Source organism: Cyprinodon tularosa, unplaced genomic scaffold (genome assembly GCF_016077235.1).
Source record: "Cyprinodon tularosa strain WSP-4 unplaced genomic scaffold, ASM1607723v1 ctg1015, whole genome shotgun sequence".
In the NCBI taxonomy this organism is placed as follows: domain Eukaryota; kingdom Metazoa; phylum Chordata; class Actinopteri; order Cyprinodontiformes; family Cyprinodontidae; genus Cyprinodon; species Cyprinodon tularosa.
In genome coordinates, this window is record NW_024037800.1 from 109,071 (window position 1) to 125,116 (window position 16,046).

At 45.1% G+C, this 16,046-nt stretch overlaps 1 protein-coding gene across 1 annotated transcript in view; it reads left to right on the plus strand.

The window, feature by feature from the left end:
• LOC119778911 overlaps positions 1–16,046 on the plus strand; it is a 47,635-nt gene that overhangs the window by 22,761 nt on the left and 8,828 nt on the right. Inside the window, exon 2 of the mRNA XM_038278352.1 lies at positions 9,985–10,217. Coding sequence (XP_038134280.1) covers positions 9,985–10,217 — 233 coding nt within the window. The remainder of the gene's footprint in view (positions 1–9,984; positions 10,218–16,046) is intronic.

Sequence of the window (16,046 nt, forward strand, 5' to 3'; positions counted from 1 at the left end):
ATCTCCTTGGTGATCTCAGGCCTCCACTGCAGCTCCTTCATGGTTACCAGGTTACCGATCTCCTTGGTGATCTCAGGCCTCCACTCCAGCTCCTTCATGGTTACCAGGATACCGATCTCCTTGGTGATCTTAGGCCTCCACTCCAGCACCTTCATGGTTACCAGGTTACCGATCTCCTTGGTGATCTTAGGCCTCCACTCCAGCACCTTCATGGTTAACATGTTACCGATCTCCTTGGTGATCTCAGGCCTCCACTCCAGCTCCTTCATGGTTACCAGGATACCGATCTCCTTGGTGATCTCAGGCCTCCACTCCAGCTCCTTCCAGGTTACCAGGTTACCGATCTCCTTGGTGATCTCAGGCCTCCACTCCAGCTCCTTCATGGTTACCAGGTTACCGATCTCCTTGGTGATCTCAGGCCTCCACTCCAGAACCTTCATGGTTACCAGGATACCGATCTCCTTGGTGATCTTAGGCCTCCACTCCAGCACCTTCATGGTTACCAGGTTACCGATTTCCTTGGTGATCTCAGGCCTCCACTCCAGCTCCTTCATGGTTACCAGGTTACCGATCTCCTTGGTGATCTCAGGCCTCCACTCCAGCACCTTCATGGTTACCAGGATACCGATCTCCTTGGTGATCTTAGGCCTCCACTCCAGCACCTTCATGGTTACCAGATTACCAATCTCCTTGGTGATCTCAGGCCTCCACTCCAGCTCCTTCACGGTTACCAGGATACCGATCTCCTTGGTGATCTTAGGCCTCCACTACAGCTCCTTCGTGGTTACCAGGTTACCTATCTCCTTGGTGATCTCAGGCCTCCACTCCAGCTCCTTCATGGTTACCAGGATACCGATCTCCTTGGTGATCTCAGGCCTCCACTCCAGCACCTTCATGGTTACCAGGTTACCGATCTCCTTGGTGATCTTAGGCCTCCACTCCAACTCCTTCACGGTTACCAGGATACCGATCTCCTTGGTGATCTTAGGCCTCCACTCCAGCTCCTTCGTGGTTACCAGGTTACCGATCTCCTTGGTGATCTTAGGCCTCCACTCCAGCACCTTCATGGTTACCAGGTTACCAATCTCCTTGGTGATCTTTTGCCTCCACTCCAGCACCTTCATTGTTACCAGGTTACCGATCCCCTTGGTGATCTCAGGCCTCCACTCCAGCACTTTCATGGTTACCAGGTTACCGATCTCCTTGTTGATCTCAGGCCTCCACTCCAGCTCCTTCCAGGTTACCGATCTCCTTGGTGATCTTAGGCCTCCACTCCAGCACCTTCATCGTTACCAGGTTACCGATCTCCTTGGTGATCTCAGGCCTCCACTCCAGCACCTTCATGCTTACCAGGATACCGATCTCCTTGGTGATCTTAGGCCTCCACTCCAGCACCTTCATGGTTACCAGGTTACCGATCTCCTTGGTGATCTCAGACCTCCACTCCAGCACCTTCATGGTTACCAGGTTACCGATCTCCTTGGTGATCTCAGGCCTCCACTCCAGCTCCTTCATGGTTACCAGGTTACCGATCTCCTTGGTGATCTCAGGCCTCCACTCCAGCACCTTCATGGTTACCAGGATACCGATCTCCTTGGTGATCTTAGGCCTCCACTCCAGCACCTTCATTGTTACCAGGTTACCAATCTCCTTGGTGATCTCAGACCTCCACTCCAGCTCCTTCCAGGTTACCAGGTTACCGATCTCCTTGGTGATCTCAGGCCTCCACTCCAGCACCTTCATGGTTACCAGGATACCGATCTCCTTGGTGATCTTAGGCCTCCACTCCAGCACCTTCATTGTTACCAGGTTACCAATCTCCTTGGTGATCTCAGGCCTCCACTCCAGCTCCTTCATGGTTACCAGGTTACCGATCTCCTTGGTGATCTCAGGCCTCCACTCCAGAACCTTCATGGTTACCAGGATACCGATCTCCTTGGTGATCTTAGGCCTCCACTCCAGCACCTTCATGGTTACCAGGTTACCGATCTCCTTGGTGATCTCAGGCCTCCACTCCAGCTCCTTCATTGTTACCAGGTTACCGATCTCCTTGGTGATCTCAGGCCTCCACTCCAGCACCTTCATGGTTACCAGGATACCGATCTCCTTGGTGATCTTAGGCCTCCACTCCAGCACCTTCATGGTTACCAGGTTACCAATCTCCTTGGTGATCTCAGGCCTCCACTCCAGCTCCTTCATGGTTACCAGGTTACCAATCTCCTTGTTGATCTTTTGCCTCCACTCCAGCACCTTCATTGTTAACAGGTTACCGATCGCCTTGATGATCTCAGGCCTCCACTCCAGCACCTTCATGGTTACCAGGTTACCGATCTCCTTGGTGATCTCAGGCCTCCACTCCAGCTCCTTCCAGGTTACCAATCTCCTTGGTGATCTTTGGCCTCCACTCCAGCACCTTCATTGTTACCAGGTTACCGATCGCCTTGGTGATCTCAGGCCTCTACTCCAGCACCTTCGTGGTTACCAGGTTACCTATCTCCTTGGTGATCTCAGGCCTCCACTCCAGCTCCTTCACGGTTACCACGTTACGGATCTCCTTGGTGATCTCAGGCCTCCACTCCAGCTCCTTCATCGTTGCCAGGTTACCGATCTCCTTGGTGATCTCAGGCCTCCACTCCAGCTCCTTCATGGTTACCAGGTTACCGATCTTCTTGGTGATCTCAGGCCTCCACTCCAGCTCCTTCTGGTTACCTTGTTACCGATCTCATGGTGGATCTAGGCCTCCATCCAGCTCCTTCATGATTTACAGGTAGATCAAATTATAAAAACTTTCACCAACCCATCCCCCAACATTTAACCATTAACTCAAATTTATTAAAACATTCACCACCCTAAACATTAACCTTAATACCAAACACAAGTATACAACCTTCACAAACCTCACAACATAAACCATTAACTCAACCAATTATCACACTTCACCCACCTCCCCAACCATAACCCTTTACTAACACCAATGTATCAACCTTCCCTCCACATACAACCACTAAACCATTATCCTCACACAATTATAAATTCCACCTCCATCCAAATTTACCCCTTAACCTCAACAATTATCACCATTCCACCCACATCCCCATATTAACCCCTTAAACTAATAATGATCAAATTTCCACAACTACTAACATAACCCCTTTAACCCTAACAATTAATCAACTTCACACACCTCACAACCATTAACCCCCTTACCCCCCCATATATTATCAAACTTCCACCAATCTACCAAATCACACCTCAAAAATTATCAAACACATCCAAAATATTAACATAACTCAACTCCCAATCTCCATTTACACTTGACCACACCACAAAACCATCAAACTAACCAAATACTTAAATCCTACAATCACCCACTAATCCTCCAAATATATACTTATATCACCAACTATCCCACAACTCCTCCCATCAACACCCACACCATCTCCCTTCCATAAATAACATTATAACCCACACCACATATCAAAAACCACATCTTTCCCCAATACCCTTTCACTTATACCATTCATTATTCATTCATTCTCAAATTAATCATAAAACTAACCCCTTCACCCAACTCAACTCAAATTAATAAATAAACAAACAATCATAACATTCCTAAAACCTATTTCCCAAAAAAATCCCAATTCACCAAAACATATCTCCTTACTCTATACCCAAATTATCTAATTCTCTATTCATCACCCTCTACCATCATCACCCCCCCATTCTATACTTAATATAACTACCCATAACATACCTCTATCCATCCTCTCTTTCCCTCACACCCTTTATCTCCCACCCACAAAATATACTCCTCCTCAACATAACAAGACAATATATATATATATCCCCTTTTTATATAATACCATCAACCCACTCACCTTCTATTTTTACTTTTAACATTATTCATCAATTACACCCTCAAAACTAAACTCACCCATCCTCCCAACTTATCTCCCCCCCTTCCATAGATCTTCTTTTTTATGCTGCCATACCTTCCCTACCATACCTATCATACATCATACCCTACCAATCACACCAACCACCTCTCATATTCACAACCCATCTCAAACCAAAAAAAACCTCCCCCATACAATACATGTATTACTCTAACACAACTTCAAAATACTACACTATCATAATAATTTTTTATTTTACACCTTTAACCAACACAAAACTTCATCCAAATCCTCGCACCCCCCCACACTATTAAACCCAATCATAAAAATCCAAAAAAATTAACACTCCCCCATAACCCCCCATACCCCTCCCCACAACCACAATCCCGATACCATCAAGTTACACCCACCTTCATTTCCAAAAAAATCCAAAAAAACCAACACATCTAATCACCACACACCTATATACCTCCCAAAAACTCTCAAACACTTTTGTCCTTAGTAATTAACAGCAACCCACATATGTACAGATAGTCAACTGGTATTTCCAAAACAAATTACCCCCCATTACCCATAACCTCTTCCCCAAATACCCTCATTCTAACAAAACACAAACACTCTTCTCACTGCCACAACTAAACTAAACCATAATCCCACCACATCTCCAATGCACATAATGCCCAACCAACCATCCATATATCTCCTCATTCATTATCTTTATAAAACAAACAAATCAATATCATTAAACACCATACTCACATACACAAATACATCTCTTTACCTATGAATTCCTTGCCACTGAACGATAATATCATAAATCACCCTAATCACATATCCATACTCCACAAAATGTCACAACAAATCCAACAAATTTAATTTATCTACCATAACCAACATTACAAACTTCTTACTAAAATAACACCAACCAAAAAATCATGATAAACATACACATAAACATGCACAGACCCTCATCATTAAGTATAGCATACCAAACCCAATCAACATAAAAACGAACATTCCCTAAGACAATTAAAAAACAATACACACACCCACATAAAAAACCCCCAAAATCTAAAGACTAATCCAACTATTTTCTCACCACCCCACACTCCAAATATCGATAAACTAATTAAACTATCACATCATCTCCTTCCCCTCAATTATCCTACCAACAATTAACTACCACCTTTCCACCTAAAAATTCAATAAAGCATACGTTTATTTCATATATATCCAAATAAAATTTATAACACAAACAAAACACGACCTCCAATAAAAAAAATAATTCCTAACCCATTCCCCCTCCACTCCATTAAAACCCAATACACACATCTTTAACAAATAATATAAAATTACCATAACTAACTACCACTAACCCCCTTTACCCATATTCTTCCCTTACTCTATAGTACCCCAAAAAACCAAACACCATACCATTTTATATTACAAATCCCTCATTCAACAAAACCCTGTACATATCTTCAACTAAATTACAAACAATATCATCAACACCAATCCAAATCAACCTATACATCCTCCTCCCCCATTCATACAAACCAAATCATTAATCCTACGCACTCGCGCCCCACGTAATATACTCTCAAATTCCCCTCTACACATCCACGTTAACGCTTCAACTCCCTACCCAAAAAATTTACTGGTCATACCACAGAAAAATAACAACACTGACAAAAGAGATATTTATTAGAATATATCTTAATACAAACACCTCATATCCACATATTAAAACTCAAAACAAAACAATATTCACAATCCCCCATTCCCAAATTACCTTAAGCATATCTCCACTCCCCTTACCATCCAATATAACAACCTTTTTACAATACCAACACAATACAGTACTACCACCCCTGATATAAACCTTAACGTTCACCCACATTCATCAACATGATAAAAATTACCACTCGCAACACCTCTAAACAAATAACTTCTGTCAAATACAATGAACATAACCTCCTAAACTCCAAACCCCAACAAACCAAACAATAAAAAATTCCTACCAATCACCATCCACGCATCATTAATTTCCATAATAACAACACAGTTTCCTTCTCACACAATGCCTAAACACTATTTAACTAAAAAAAACAGATCCTTTCTTATATCATAATAACTCATCCTCTCTCCATGAGGAACCCACCACAGTAACTATATCTTCTCACACATTCCTCCTCACTACGCCGCCGTTAACCAACAAAAAAATCCTAACTCTTTCTAATATTGTAATGATTCTTAGAATTTATAGTTCTGTGTCTAGGAATCTTATTCTTACCAATTTCCTATGTACATGTGTCAAATACTTTCATGTCTCCATCTAAATTGTCCTCATCCCTCCTCTCATATAGTATCAGACACAAAAACTCTGCCATCTCACATCTGAACAAAATCTATTACGAATGCAAACAAGATAATCATAACCTGTCTATAGACCACAACATAATATCAGACACGCTTCCACTGCTCAACATAACCCCTCGCAGAAGAAAGATACCAAATCAGGCCTCTCTGTGTGTCACAATCAATCTTAGAGCAAGAATCAACACTCCCTAATATAAGAGTGGTGTTGATCATCTGTTGCACCATAGAGTTGTCACTGCATAGACTCCTCACGTCATGTCTCTGCTAAGTCGTAGACCTATAAGCGTACTCTGGACTCTTACAGATCAATCATAAGAATCTCATACTCATGAGTAATCAGTGGCTCTGCTCGTGCAGATATAATATGCAGGAGCACTTGTTGACATAGTCTGGTACGATATGAGAAAGCTAATGCTACGCTGAAAATCATTATTAGGTCACAGACGACTTACTGCACCACCTCTGTATGTATGATGTGAGTGTTAGACTATCCACTCCCACATCCACTTTCATCACCACTACACCTCTCTTCATCTCCCCCATTAATAGATCTAAAACCACGTGTAGTGTCATATTATGTATTAGTTATAAATTGATAAAAGAGTTTATATCTCTCTACGGATCCAATCCTGTCGCGCCGACTGCATATACGTATCGACCACTCACACTTAGAGAATCTACTCTCTATTCTACTCGCAGAAACTCACCCCACTACTCTAGTGGGCATAGATGATCACCTGCTAGCTGATCACTCGAGACAGAGCGAAATACATCTATAAAATACACTGCGCTCAGCATCATTAACATAATATTATTTCCCCACATAAATATATATCCCTCACCAATACATACCGCACATAGATAGACACCCTCGTCATCAGTCGCTCGCTCACATGCACGCTGTGCTCTGTAGACGTGGGCTCTTCTCACTGTCATATGTCTCGTTCCCGCGCAGTCCTCCCACCTCTATAGTACACTTAACGACACAGTAATGTCACGAGGACAAGAACCCTCTCGCCCTCAGGAACCTAAACTTCAGTGGGAGTGTTTGTCGTGTGTGTCCCTTTCACTAGACTGAGAGCAGACATGGGTAGACATAGTGAAAAGAAAGAAGAGCAGGAGCAGTCGCAGTTGACACTAGAAAAGAGCAACTGATAGGTCTATCAAGAGTTTTTTCCTAACGCATCATAACCTCAGGCAAGCGCTGGCGCTCAGAGACCTCGAGGAGCCAACACAGAGCAGGGAGCAAGGCCAGTCAAGGAGACAGCTACCGACGAGCACAGGCGACGCAGCTAGTCAGAGGATGAAGAGGCATGCCACATCCGTTAGAGTTACCGATCGTGCCGCCGTGAGCAGACCGGACCGCCTTGCACTGGAGACGCCACGCTATCAATCTAGAAACAGGTCGTGATGATGGCAGCTAGTCGTCAGCTGGATATTGCTTCAGGATAGGATTACAGCAAATCCAGGACACAGACGATGAGCCTATACTGCCGATATAATACCAAGCACTGCCCGACTAGCAGCATCTACGTCGTAACCGAGAGATCGCAACTATATACAGCGCTATGCCAGCACGAGTAGGGTGTTAACTCTGAGACGTAGATGCTCTCGCCACGCGCTCTCGTCGCGAAAAAGGTCCGTGTCACCCGATGATTCAGCGTCTACTCGCTATAGCCACAGAGAACTTATAAGCGATAGTCGGTTAAATGAGCCATTAACCTAGACAGCCTTTATCCACAATAGAAACTTTTAAGTCCTAGTTAAACTGCTCGACGGGCTTGATGTCCTGGATAAAATGGTAGTTGGTTACCACAGGAGAGGAGCACTGAGAACTACAAGATCTCTGCAATCCTCCACTCATACTTTTTAGGACTTTAGGGAACCATAGTCAACCCTGAGATGAGCGCGATTGCTCTGTTAGGAACATAAGGAACAATCAGATCTCTGATATCAGATGGAGCTTGGCCATTTAAGGCTTTATATGTGAGAAGGAGGATTTTAAATTCTATTCTGGATTTAACAGGAAGCCAATGAAGAGAAGCCAGGATAGGAGAGATATGATCTCTCTTTTTCATTTTCATTAGAACTCTGGCTGCAGCATTTTGGATCAGCTGAAGGCTTTTAACTACAGTTTGTGGACTTCCTGATAGTAAAGAATTACAATAGTCCAGCCTTGAAGTAACAAATGCATGGACTAGTTTCTCAGCATCACCCCTGGACAGGAGATTGCTCATTTTTGCAATATTCCTCAGATGAAAGAAGGAAATTCTAGAAACCTCTTTGATCTGGGATTTAAATGACAGGTCCTGATCAAAAACAACACCAAGATTTTTTACTTTATAATCTGAAATCAGTTTAATCCCATCCAAATGAAGTGACTGACTAATCAGCTTCTTTTTCAGAGACTCTGGTCCAAAGACTATAACTTCTGTTTTGTCTGCATTCAGAAGCAGAAAGTTAAGAGTCATCCAGGTTTTTCTGTCTTCAGACATGCCTGTAATCTATGTAATGGGTTAGCTTCATCTGGATTATAGACAGATATAGCTGGGTATCATCAGCATAACAGTGGAAATTAATCCCATGCTGTCTAATAACTCTACCAATTGGGAGCATGTATAAAGTAAAGAGAATTGGTCCTAGCACTGATCCCTGTGGTACTCCACAGGTAACCTTTGAGCGTGTTGAAGATCTATCATTAACATGAACAAACTGAATTCGATCAGATAGATCAGATTTAAACCAGTCTAGTGCTGTTCCTTTAATTCCAAATAAATATTCAAGTCTTTCTAAAAGAATATTATGATCAACTGTATCAAATGCAGCACTGAGATCCAACAGGACGAGCACAGATACAAGTCCATTATCTGAGGCCATGAGAATATCATTAGTGACTTTCACCAGAGCTGTTTCAGTGCTATGATGAGCTCTAAAGCCAGACTGAAACTCTCCAAAAAGTTCATTATGGTGGAAGTGATCGCACACTTGTTTGGCAACTACTTTCTCAAGAATTTTAGATCAGAAAGGAAGATTGGATATAGGTCTATAATTGACCAAGTCATCTGGGTCAAGAGACGGTTTCTTAAGCAGAGGTTTAATTCCAGCAACCTTAAAAGCTTTAGGTACATATCCCTGTAACAGACATAGATTAATCACATCTAAAATGGAGGAGGAGATCAAAGGGAATACCTCCTTAAATAACCTGGTTGGAACTGGATCTAACATACAAGTTGAAGGCTTAGATGAAGACAATAGTTTTGCTGATTCAGAAAGTTCAACTGGATCAAAGCAGTCTAAACCCAGTTCAGATTCCATGACTACCTCAGATGCTGCCCCCCCCCTCTAGAGACAAACCAATCGCGGATAGAGGAGTGCTAATGATCTTATTTTTAATAAGATCAACCTTATTTATAAAGAATCCCATAATATCATTGCTGCTAAGAGCAGGTGGAATTGACGGTTCAACAGAGCTATGGCTCTGGTTGAGTTTGGCAACTAGATTAAAAAGAAATCTAGGATTATTCTTATTCTCCTCTATTATTGAGGAGAAATATGCTGCTCTTGCTTTACAAAGGGTCCTCTTATACAGCAGGAAACTATGGACCTCATACACACCTTGCCTTGTTTTTAAAATATATAAACATAAAAAATATAACAGCGGATGCTGAGGAAAAGGTTTTTTTTTACTGTCCTCGCTCCCTTTCCTCAGGCTAAGACGCATGAATCTTCCCGTCATCGGCGCCGAGAAGAGCTTCACTTTGTGGACGAGTATGGTCAGCCCATCACAGTGGCAGTGGAAAGTAAAAGTGGGCGTGGTCACAGGAGGCGGCGGTCCCACTGTGCCATCGAGTGTAGCCTCCCACCAGAGAGGCACTGGGAGGCCCTGAGAGCGATGGGTCTAATGGAGGGGGAGGAAGGACAGGGAGACGTCTACGGTGCAGGGTGAGTACAAGAACAGACCAAAGGCCCGACGCGGTCCTGCAGATCCATCATTACCTGAAGGAAAAGAAACATATCTTTCATATCTGTGATAAAGTGCAGTAATTAAACACTAAAGAATGACGTAATAATGAAGCACATATTTACCAATGAAGCTATGGATGCATGTACAAAACAAATAAAGAAAAAATTATCAACTTCAAAGGTAGTAACGAAGATATGAAGAAAAATAAATAAATCAAACTACAGTAAATAGAAAAAAGTTAGAATATAAATAAAGTCATAAATTAATCTAGACAGTAAAGAGTCTTACATGCATTCTTTGCTCATAGAATATTTTATGATGAACACAGCATTGAGAATGATGAAGATGAGTAATAATAATCTCCTAATCTCAGCTCAGACCCATGGTGGTCAGATTATCCAACCCCAACGTCCCTCAGCTGTGAACAGCTCATCATTTTCATTATATACCTTTGGTTTCCATAGAGAGGCCATGGAGAAAGACTTCCGTACGGCTCCGAAGCGATTCTGGTCCACCATCCGGGGTCTGAGGAGGGAGAAGCGGTGCAGCAACAACACTGTTTATAGTGGGGATGGTGTGCTGCTGACCTCGACTCGGGACATTGTGGGTCAGTGGGCAGAATACTTTGAAGACCTCCTCAATCCCACCAACATGCCTTCCTTTGAGGAATCTGGGCTGGGCTCTCCAATCTCTGTGGGCGAGGTCGCCGAGGTGGTTAAAAAACTCCTCGGTGGCAGGGCCCCGGGGGTGGATGAGATCCGCCCGGAGTTCCTCAAAGTCCTGGATGTTGTAGGGTTGACGTGACTCTGCAACATTGCATTGACATCGGGGGCAGTTCCCCTAGATTGGCAGACTGGGGTGGTGGTCCCCCTATTCAAAAAAGGGACCGGAGGGTATGCTCAAATTACAGGGGAGTCACACTCTTAAGCCTCCCGGCAAGGTCTATTCGGGGTTGCTGGAGAGGAGAGTCCGTCGGATAGTCGAACCTCGGATTCAGGAAGAGCAGTGTGGTTTTCGTCCTGGTCGTGGAACGCTGGGCCAGCTCTACACCCTCAGCAGGGTCCTGGAGGGTGCATGGGAGTTCGTTCAACCAGTCTACATGTGCTTTCTGGACTTTGAGAAGGCGTTCGGCCGTGTCCCTCGGGGGGCCCTGTGGGGGGTTCTCCAGGAGTACAGCCCTTTGATACGGGCTGTCAGGTCCCTGTATGACAGGTGTCAGAGTCTGGTCCGCATTGCCGGCAGTAAGTCGGGCTCGTTTCCTGTGAGAGTTGGACTCCGCCAGGGCTGCCCTTTATCACTGATTCTACCTTCATGGACAGAATTTCTAGGCACAGCCAAGGTGTTGAGGGGATCTGTTTTGGTGGCCTCAGGATTGCATCTCTGCTTTTTGCAGATGGTGTGGTCCTATTGGCTTCATCAGGTCATGATCTGCAGCTCTCGCTTGATTGGTTCGCAGCCGAGTGTGAAGCGGCCAGGATGGGGATCAGTGCCTCCAAATCCGAGGCCATGGTCTTGAGCCGGAAAAGGGTAGAGTGCCTTCTCCGGGTCAGGGGGGGTATCCTGCCCCAAGTGGAGGAGTTTAAGTATCTCGGGATCTTGTTCACGAATTAGGGAAGAAGGGAGCGGGAGATCGACAGGTGGATTGGTGCAGCGTCTGCCATGAAGCGGGTGCTTTACCGGTCCATCGTGGTGAAGAGAGAGCTGAGTCAAAAAGCGAAGCTCTCGATTCACCGGTCAATCTACGTTCCTACCCTCATCTATGGTCATGAACTCTGGGTCATGACCGAAAGAACGAGATTGCGGATACAAGCGGCCGAAATGGGTTTCCTCCGTAGGGTGGCTGGGCTCTCCCTTAGAGATAGGGTGAGAAGCTCGGTCATCAGGGAGGGACTCAGAGTAGGGCTGCTGCTCCTCCACATCGAGAGGAGCCAGTTGAGGTGGCTCGGGCATCTGGTTAGGATGCCTCCTGGACGCCTCCCTGGTGAGGTGTTCCGGGCACGTCCCACCGGGGGGAGGCCCCGGGGAAGACCCAGGACACGCTGGAGAGACTATGTTTCTCGGCTGGCCTGGGAACGCCTTGGGGTTCCTCCTGAGGGGCTAGAGGAAGTGGCTGGGGAGAGGGAAGTCTGGGCCTCCCTTCTTAAGCTGCTACCCCGCGACCCGACCCCGGATAAGCGGAGGAAGATGGATGGATGGATGGTTTCCATACATATCTGCCCCCTGATCAGAGGATACCCTGTCCCCTGATTAGAGGACATCCGGCCCCCTGGTCAGGGGACACCCATCCCCCTGATCAGAGGACACCCTGTCCCCTGATTAGAGGACATCTGGTCCCCTGGTCAGAGGACACCAGGCCCCCTGGTCAGGGGACACCCAGCCCTCTGATCAGAGGACACCCTGTCCCCTGATCAGAGGACACCCTGTCCCCTGATTAGAGGACATCCGGCCCCCTGGTCAGGGGACACCCAGCCCTCTGATCAGATGACACCCTGTCCCCTGATTAGAGGACATCCGGCGCCCTGGTCAGGGGACATCCAGCCCCATGATCAGAGAACACCCTGTCCCCTCATTAGAGGATATCTGGCGCCCTGATCAGAGGACACCCTGTCCCCTGATTAGAGGACATCCGGCGCCCTGATTAGAGGACATCCGGCCTCCTGACTTAGATCAACTGGTGACGGTCAAAATTTCAGAGACCGCTGCTCATTTAAATCATCTTTACATTCCACAATATTGGATATTATTACTATCCTTAGAGATTAGTTGAGATGATATCCAGCTTTTTTTTCCATCTTCCATAAAATCTCCCTATTTTTCACATTGATTTTATGGCAACAGACGTCCTGGAAGCACAGCAGGTTTAAACTTTAAAGATATTTCTACCTCCTTTACAAAACGAGTTGGACTGTAAGCTATTTGTTTCCTTCCAGACGACATGAGATATTCAAAGCAGAAAAGGTTAAACTTAAGTCAGCAGAACAGTGAGCGCCCTCTGGCAGACACTCCAGGTATAAGAAATACACATCAGAGGCCCGCTTCACCATCATCATCCTCAACTCTGAATTAATCGATCTGAACGTCACAAACTTCACAACAGCTGCTTTGAGATACTTTCATCAACTCTAAGTCCAAATTCCAACCCTGCCCCTAAACACTAACCTGTTAGCTTGTTCCCATGGAGGCTCTGCCACATTAAAGCTGAAGTCTGTAAGTTTTTAAAAATCACTTTTTTGTCATATTGGCTAAAACTGTCCCTATGCCCAGACAGCAGTACATGTGATATGTAACCTGTGAAAAAAACTGCTTCAATTGGTCCCGCCTACTGCCTGTATTTCAATCTGGAAAGAATAATTCAGGACGAGTCAAAACAACCAATCACAGCCAGAGGAGCGTCTGATGGAGTGTCAATCACAGCTCACACACGCTGAATCCCGCCCCCCCTTCTGGTCGCATGCGGTAGCCGCGCAGATGCTGTGAGAGGGGTGGAGCTTGGAGGTGGGGCATGAGTGAAGCAGAGAGGGTGGGGGAGTGACGTGAAACCTGTTTTTCTTCAAATTTTCAGTCGAAGTCTGCTCTCTCCTCAATGTTACAGACTGCAGCTTTAAAGGGCTGGTTATGCTCCCCACAGCAGTGTGTTGCAGTGAGCTTGACACACACATTTTTTATTTATGCTCAATTTTGAGCGTCGTCTGCGCTATACGCTGTGGGTCTAGATACGGCCGAGGCGGAGAGGATGTGGGGCTAAGTTTGTCTGACAACGGAGGGACGTGAGGGCGAAAAATAGCAGGGATCCAGGTGGAATGGGTCCCACCGTTCTTGCGCGCCTCGCTCTACTAGGTGCTCCATCTTCACGAGTCGTTTTCCACAATTGCGGTCATAAAAACAAGACAAGCTGGCCTCCTGTCTGCCGCACTGTCTGAGGTCACCTACAATTTGGGAGAGTTGCAGCAGAGTGTCTGCAGAGGGGGCGGGGACGTCTTTTTGTTCACTGCGACACCTTTGCAGACAACCACATTTTGAAGTATAAATCGGCCATAAGGGTTGTCCCCAACCAGGAAGTGGGCAGGGCCAGTAGACTGTTCAGCCCTTAGACAGCCAGTCTGCAACAGAGAAGGCTGGCTGGGATTTGACAGCGGGTCTAACGGCGACCTAATGATGGAAATGCTGGCATTTAAGCTCTGCTAGTTTGCTGCATCTTCATCACACTGAGAAAATCACAGGTTTCAAAAATTTATTCTAAAAGGGAAGGTCCTCTTAGAAAGCTGGGACTGACTTCAATGGCAGTGAAACTGATTGTGAAGGGGTAGTATGTCCCTTCACTTTGAAAAACCATTATCAGTCTAGCCCCGATTCAACGAGTCACCATGACAACAGGCAGCAGGAAGTGTCTATTTAACACCAGTGAAACTAGAGCTTTAATGCAGAAATTAAAAATTAGTGGAAAATGTATTTGAAAGACAGAGAAACAGCTGCAAAGGAGGGGAAGATAGCGAAGCAGTAGATTAGGGGAGAGGTTTATATGAAGTCGGTATGGCAAGCAATTTTAACATTTATTAAAAGCATGCTCCTCTCTGTTGTTCCATCTGTAGATCACCAAAATAGGATTCCTCCTGGTCAGAATTATACCTAGAAATATTTACATATTTTAAGTGGCTGTTTTAATATTTCCCAGTTTGAGTGAAAATGTATTTATGATATCTGAAAAACATTCCTTCATAGTCAAAATAACACAAATGCTGACCAGTAACAATAGGTATATGGAGATGTACAATTAATTTCTAGCCATTGTGGATGTTTATTCTAGATTTAAAGAATGTCATTTTGAAAAAGAATAAATGTTTTTCATTTATATCTGTGCAGATTCTCAGTCCTCCAGGTCAGGGTCCAGCTTGAAATCCTTCAGTTCTGGCAACTGGATGTGATGTTTTCTAGAAGACGTTTCTCCTCTCACCCTAGAGGCTCCTTCAGTTCTAACTAGTGGTGGGGAGCACTGAGATTAATATACTAGTGGTGGAACAAAGAATGAAGGTTATACCCCCGCAGCATTGTGTCGCAGTGAGCTTGTTGCAGGTATGACACAGTTTTGATTTATGCTCAATATTGAAGCGAGGTCTGTGCTTTGTTTAACAGGAGAAACGCATGAGAAGAGCGGATGTAGATTTGACCAATCAGAGGCCTCCTGTCTGCGTTCACCAACAATTTGGGAGAAGTGCAGCAGAGTGTCTGCGGAAGGGGACGGGACGTCTCTACGTTCACTGCGACACCTACGCAGACGACCTAGTTTCGAAGTATAAATCAGCCTTTAGGGGAACAAAAGGAGGCTCTGATCCCTCCCACTGGATTGGCTATGCAGGTCACCTGGGGGTTAAAGGTTGTTTAGGGGTACTGAGAGGTCATTAACTACGTTGTCAGAGTGGTTTCAGTTATATGCTTCACTGAACTGTGAGTCAGGTAATGGCAGGTGGAAGGTGAATCTTCTAGGTATTGTTCCTAAAAGTGCTCTGGAAGGAGCTTAAAGGTTGTGTCTAAGACCACCTCCTCTGTTGAGAAATGTTTTTTTCAGGGTTACAAAGATGGCTTCCTTAACCCCTCTATCAAACCATCTGTCTTCCTTGGCCAGAAACTGGATGTTGTTGTCCTCAAACGAGTGTCCTTTGGCCTTCAGGTGTAGGGGAACAGATGAGTCCTGTTCTGAGGAGTTGGCCCTCCTTTGCTGAGCCATGCGCCTGTGTCGCGGTTGCTTGGTCTCTCTAATCTATAGGTCTGTGCACTCTTCACTACACCGAACGGCATTAACCGGGTTGTCT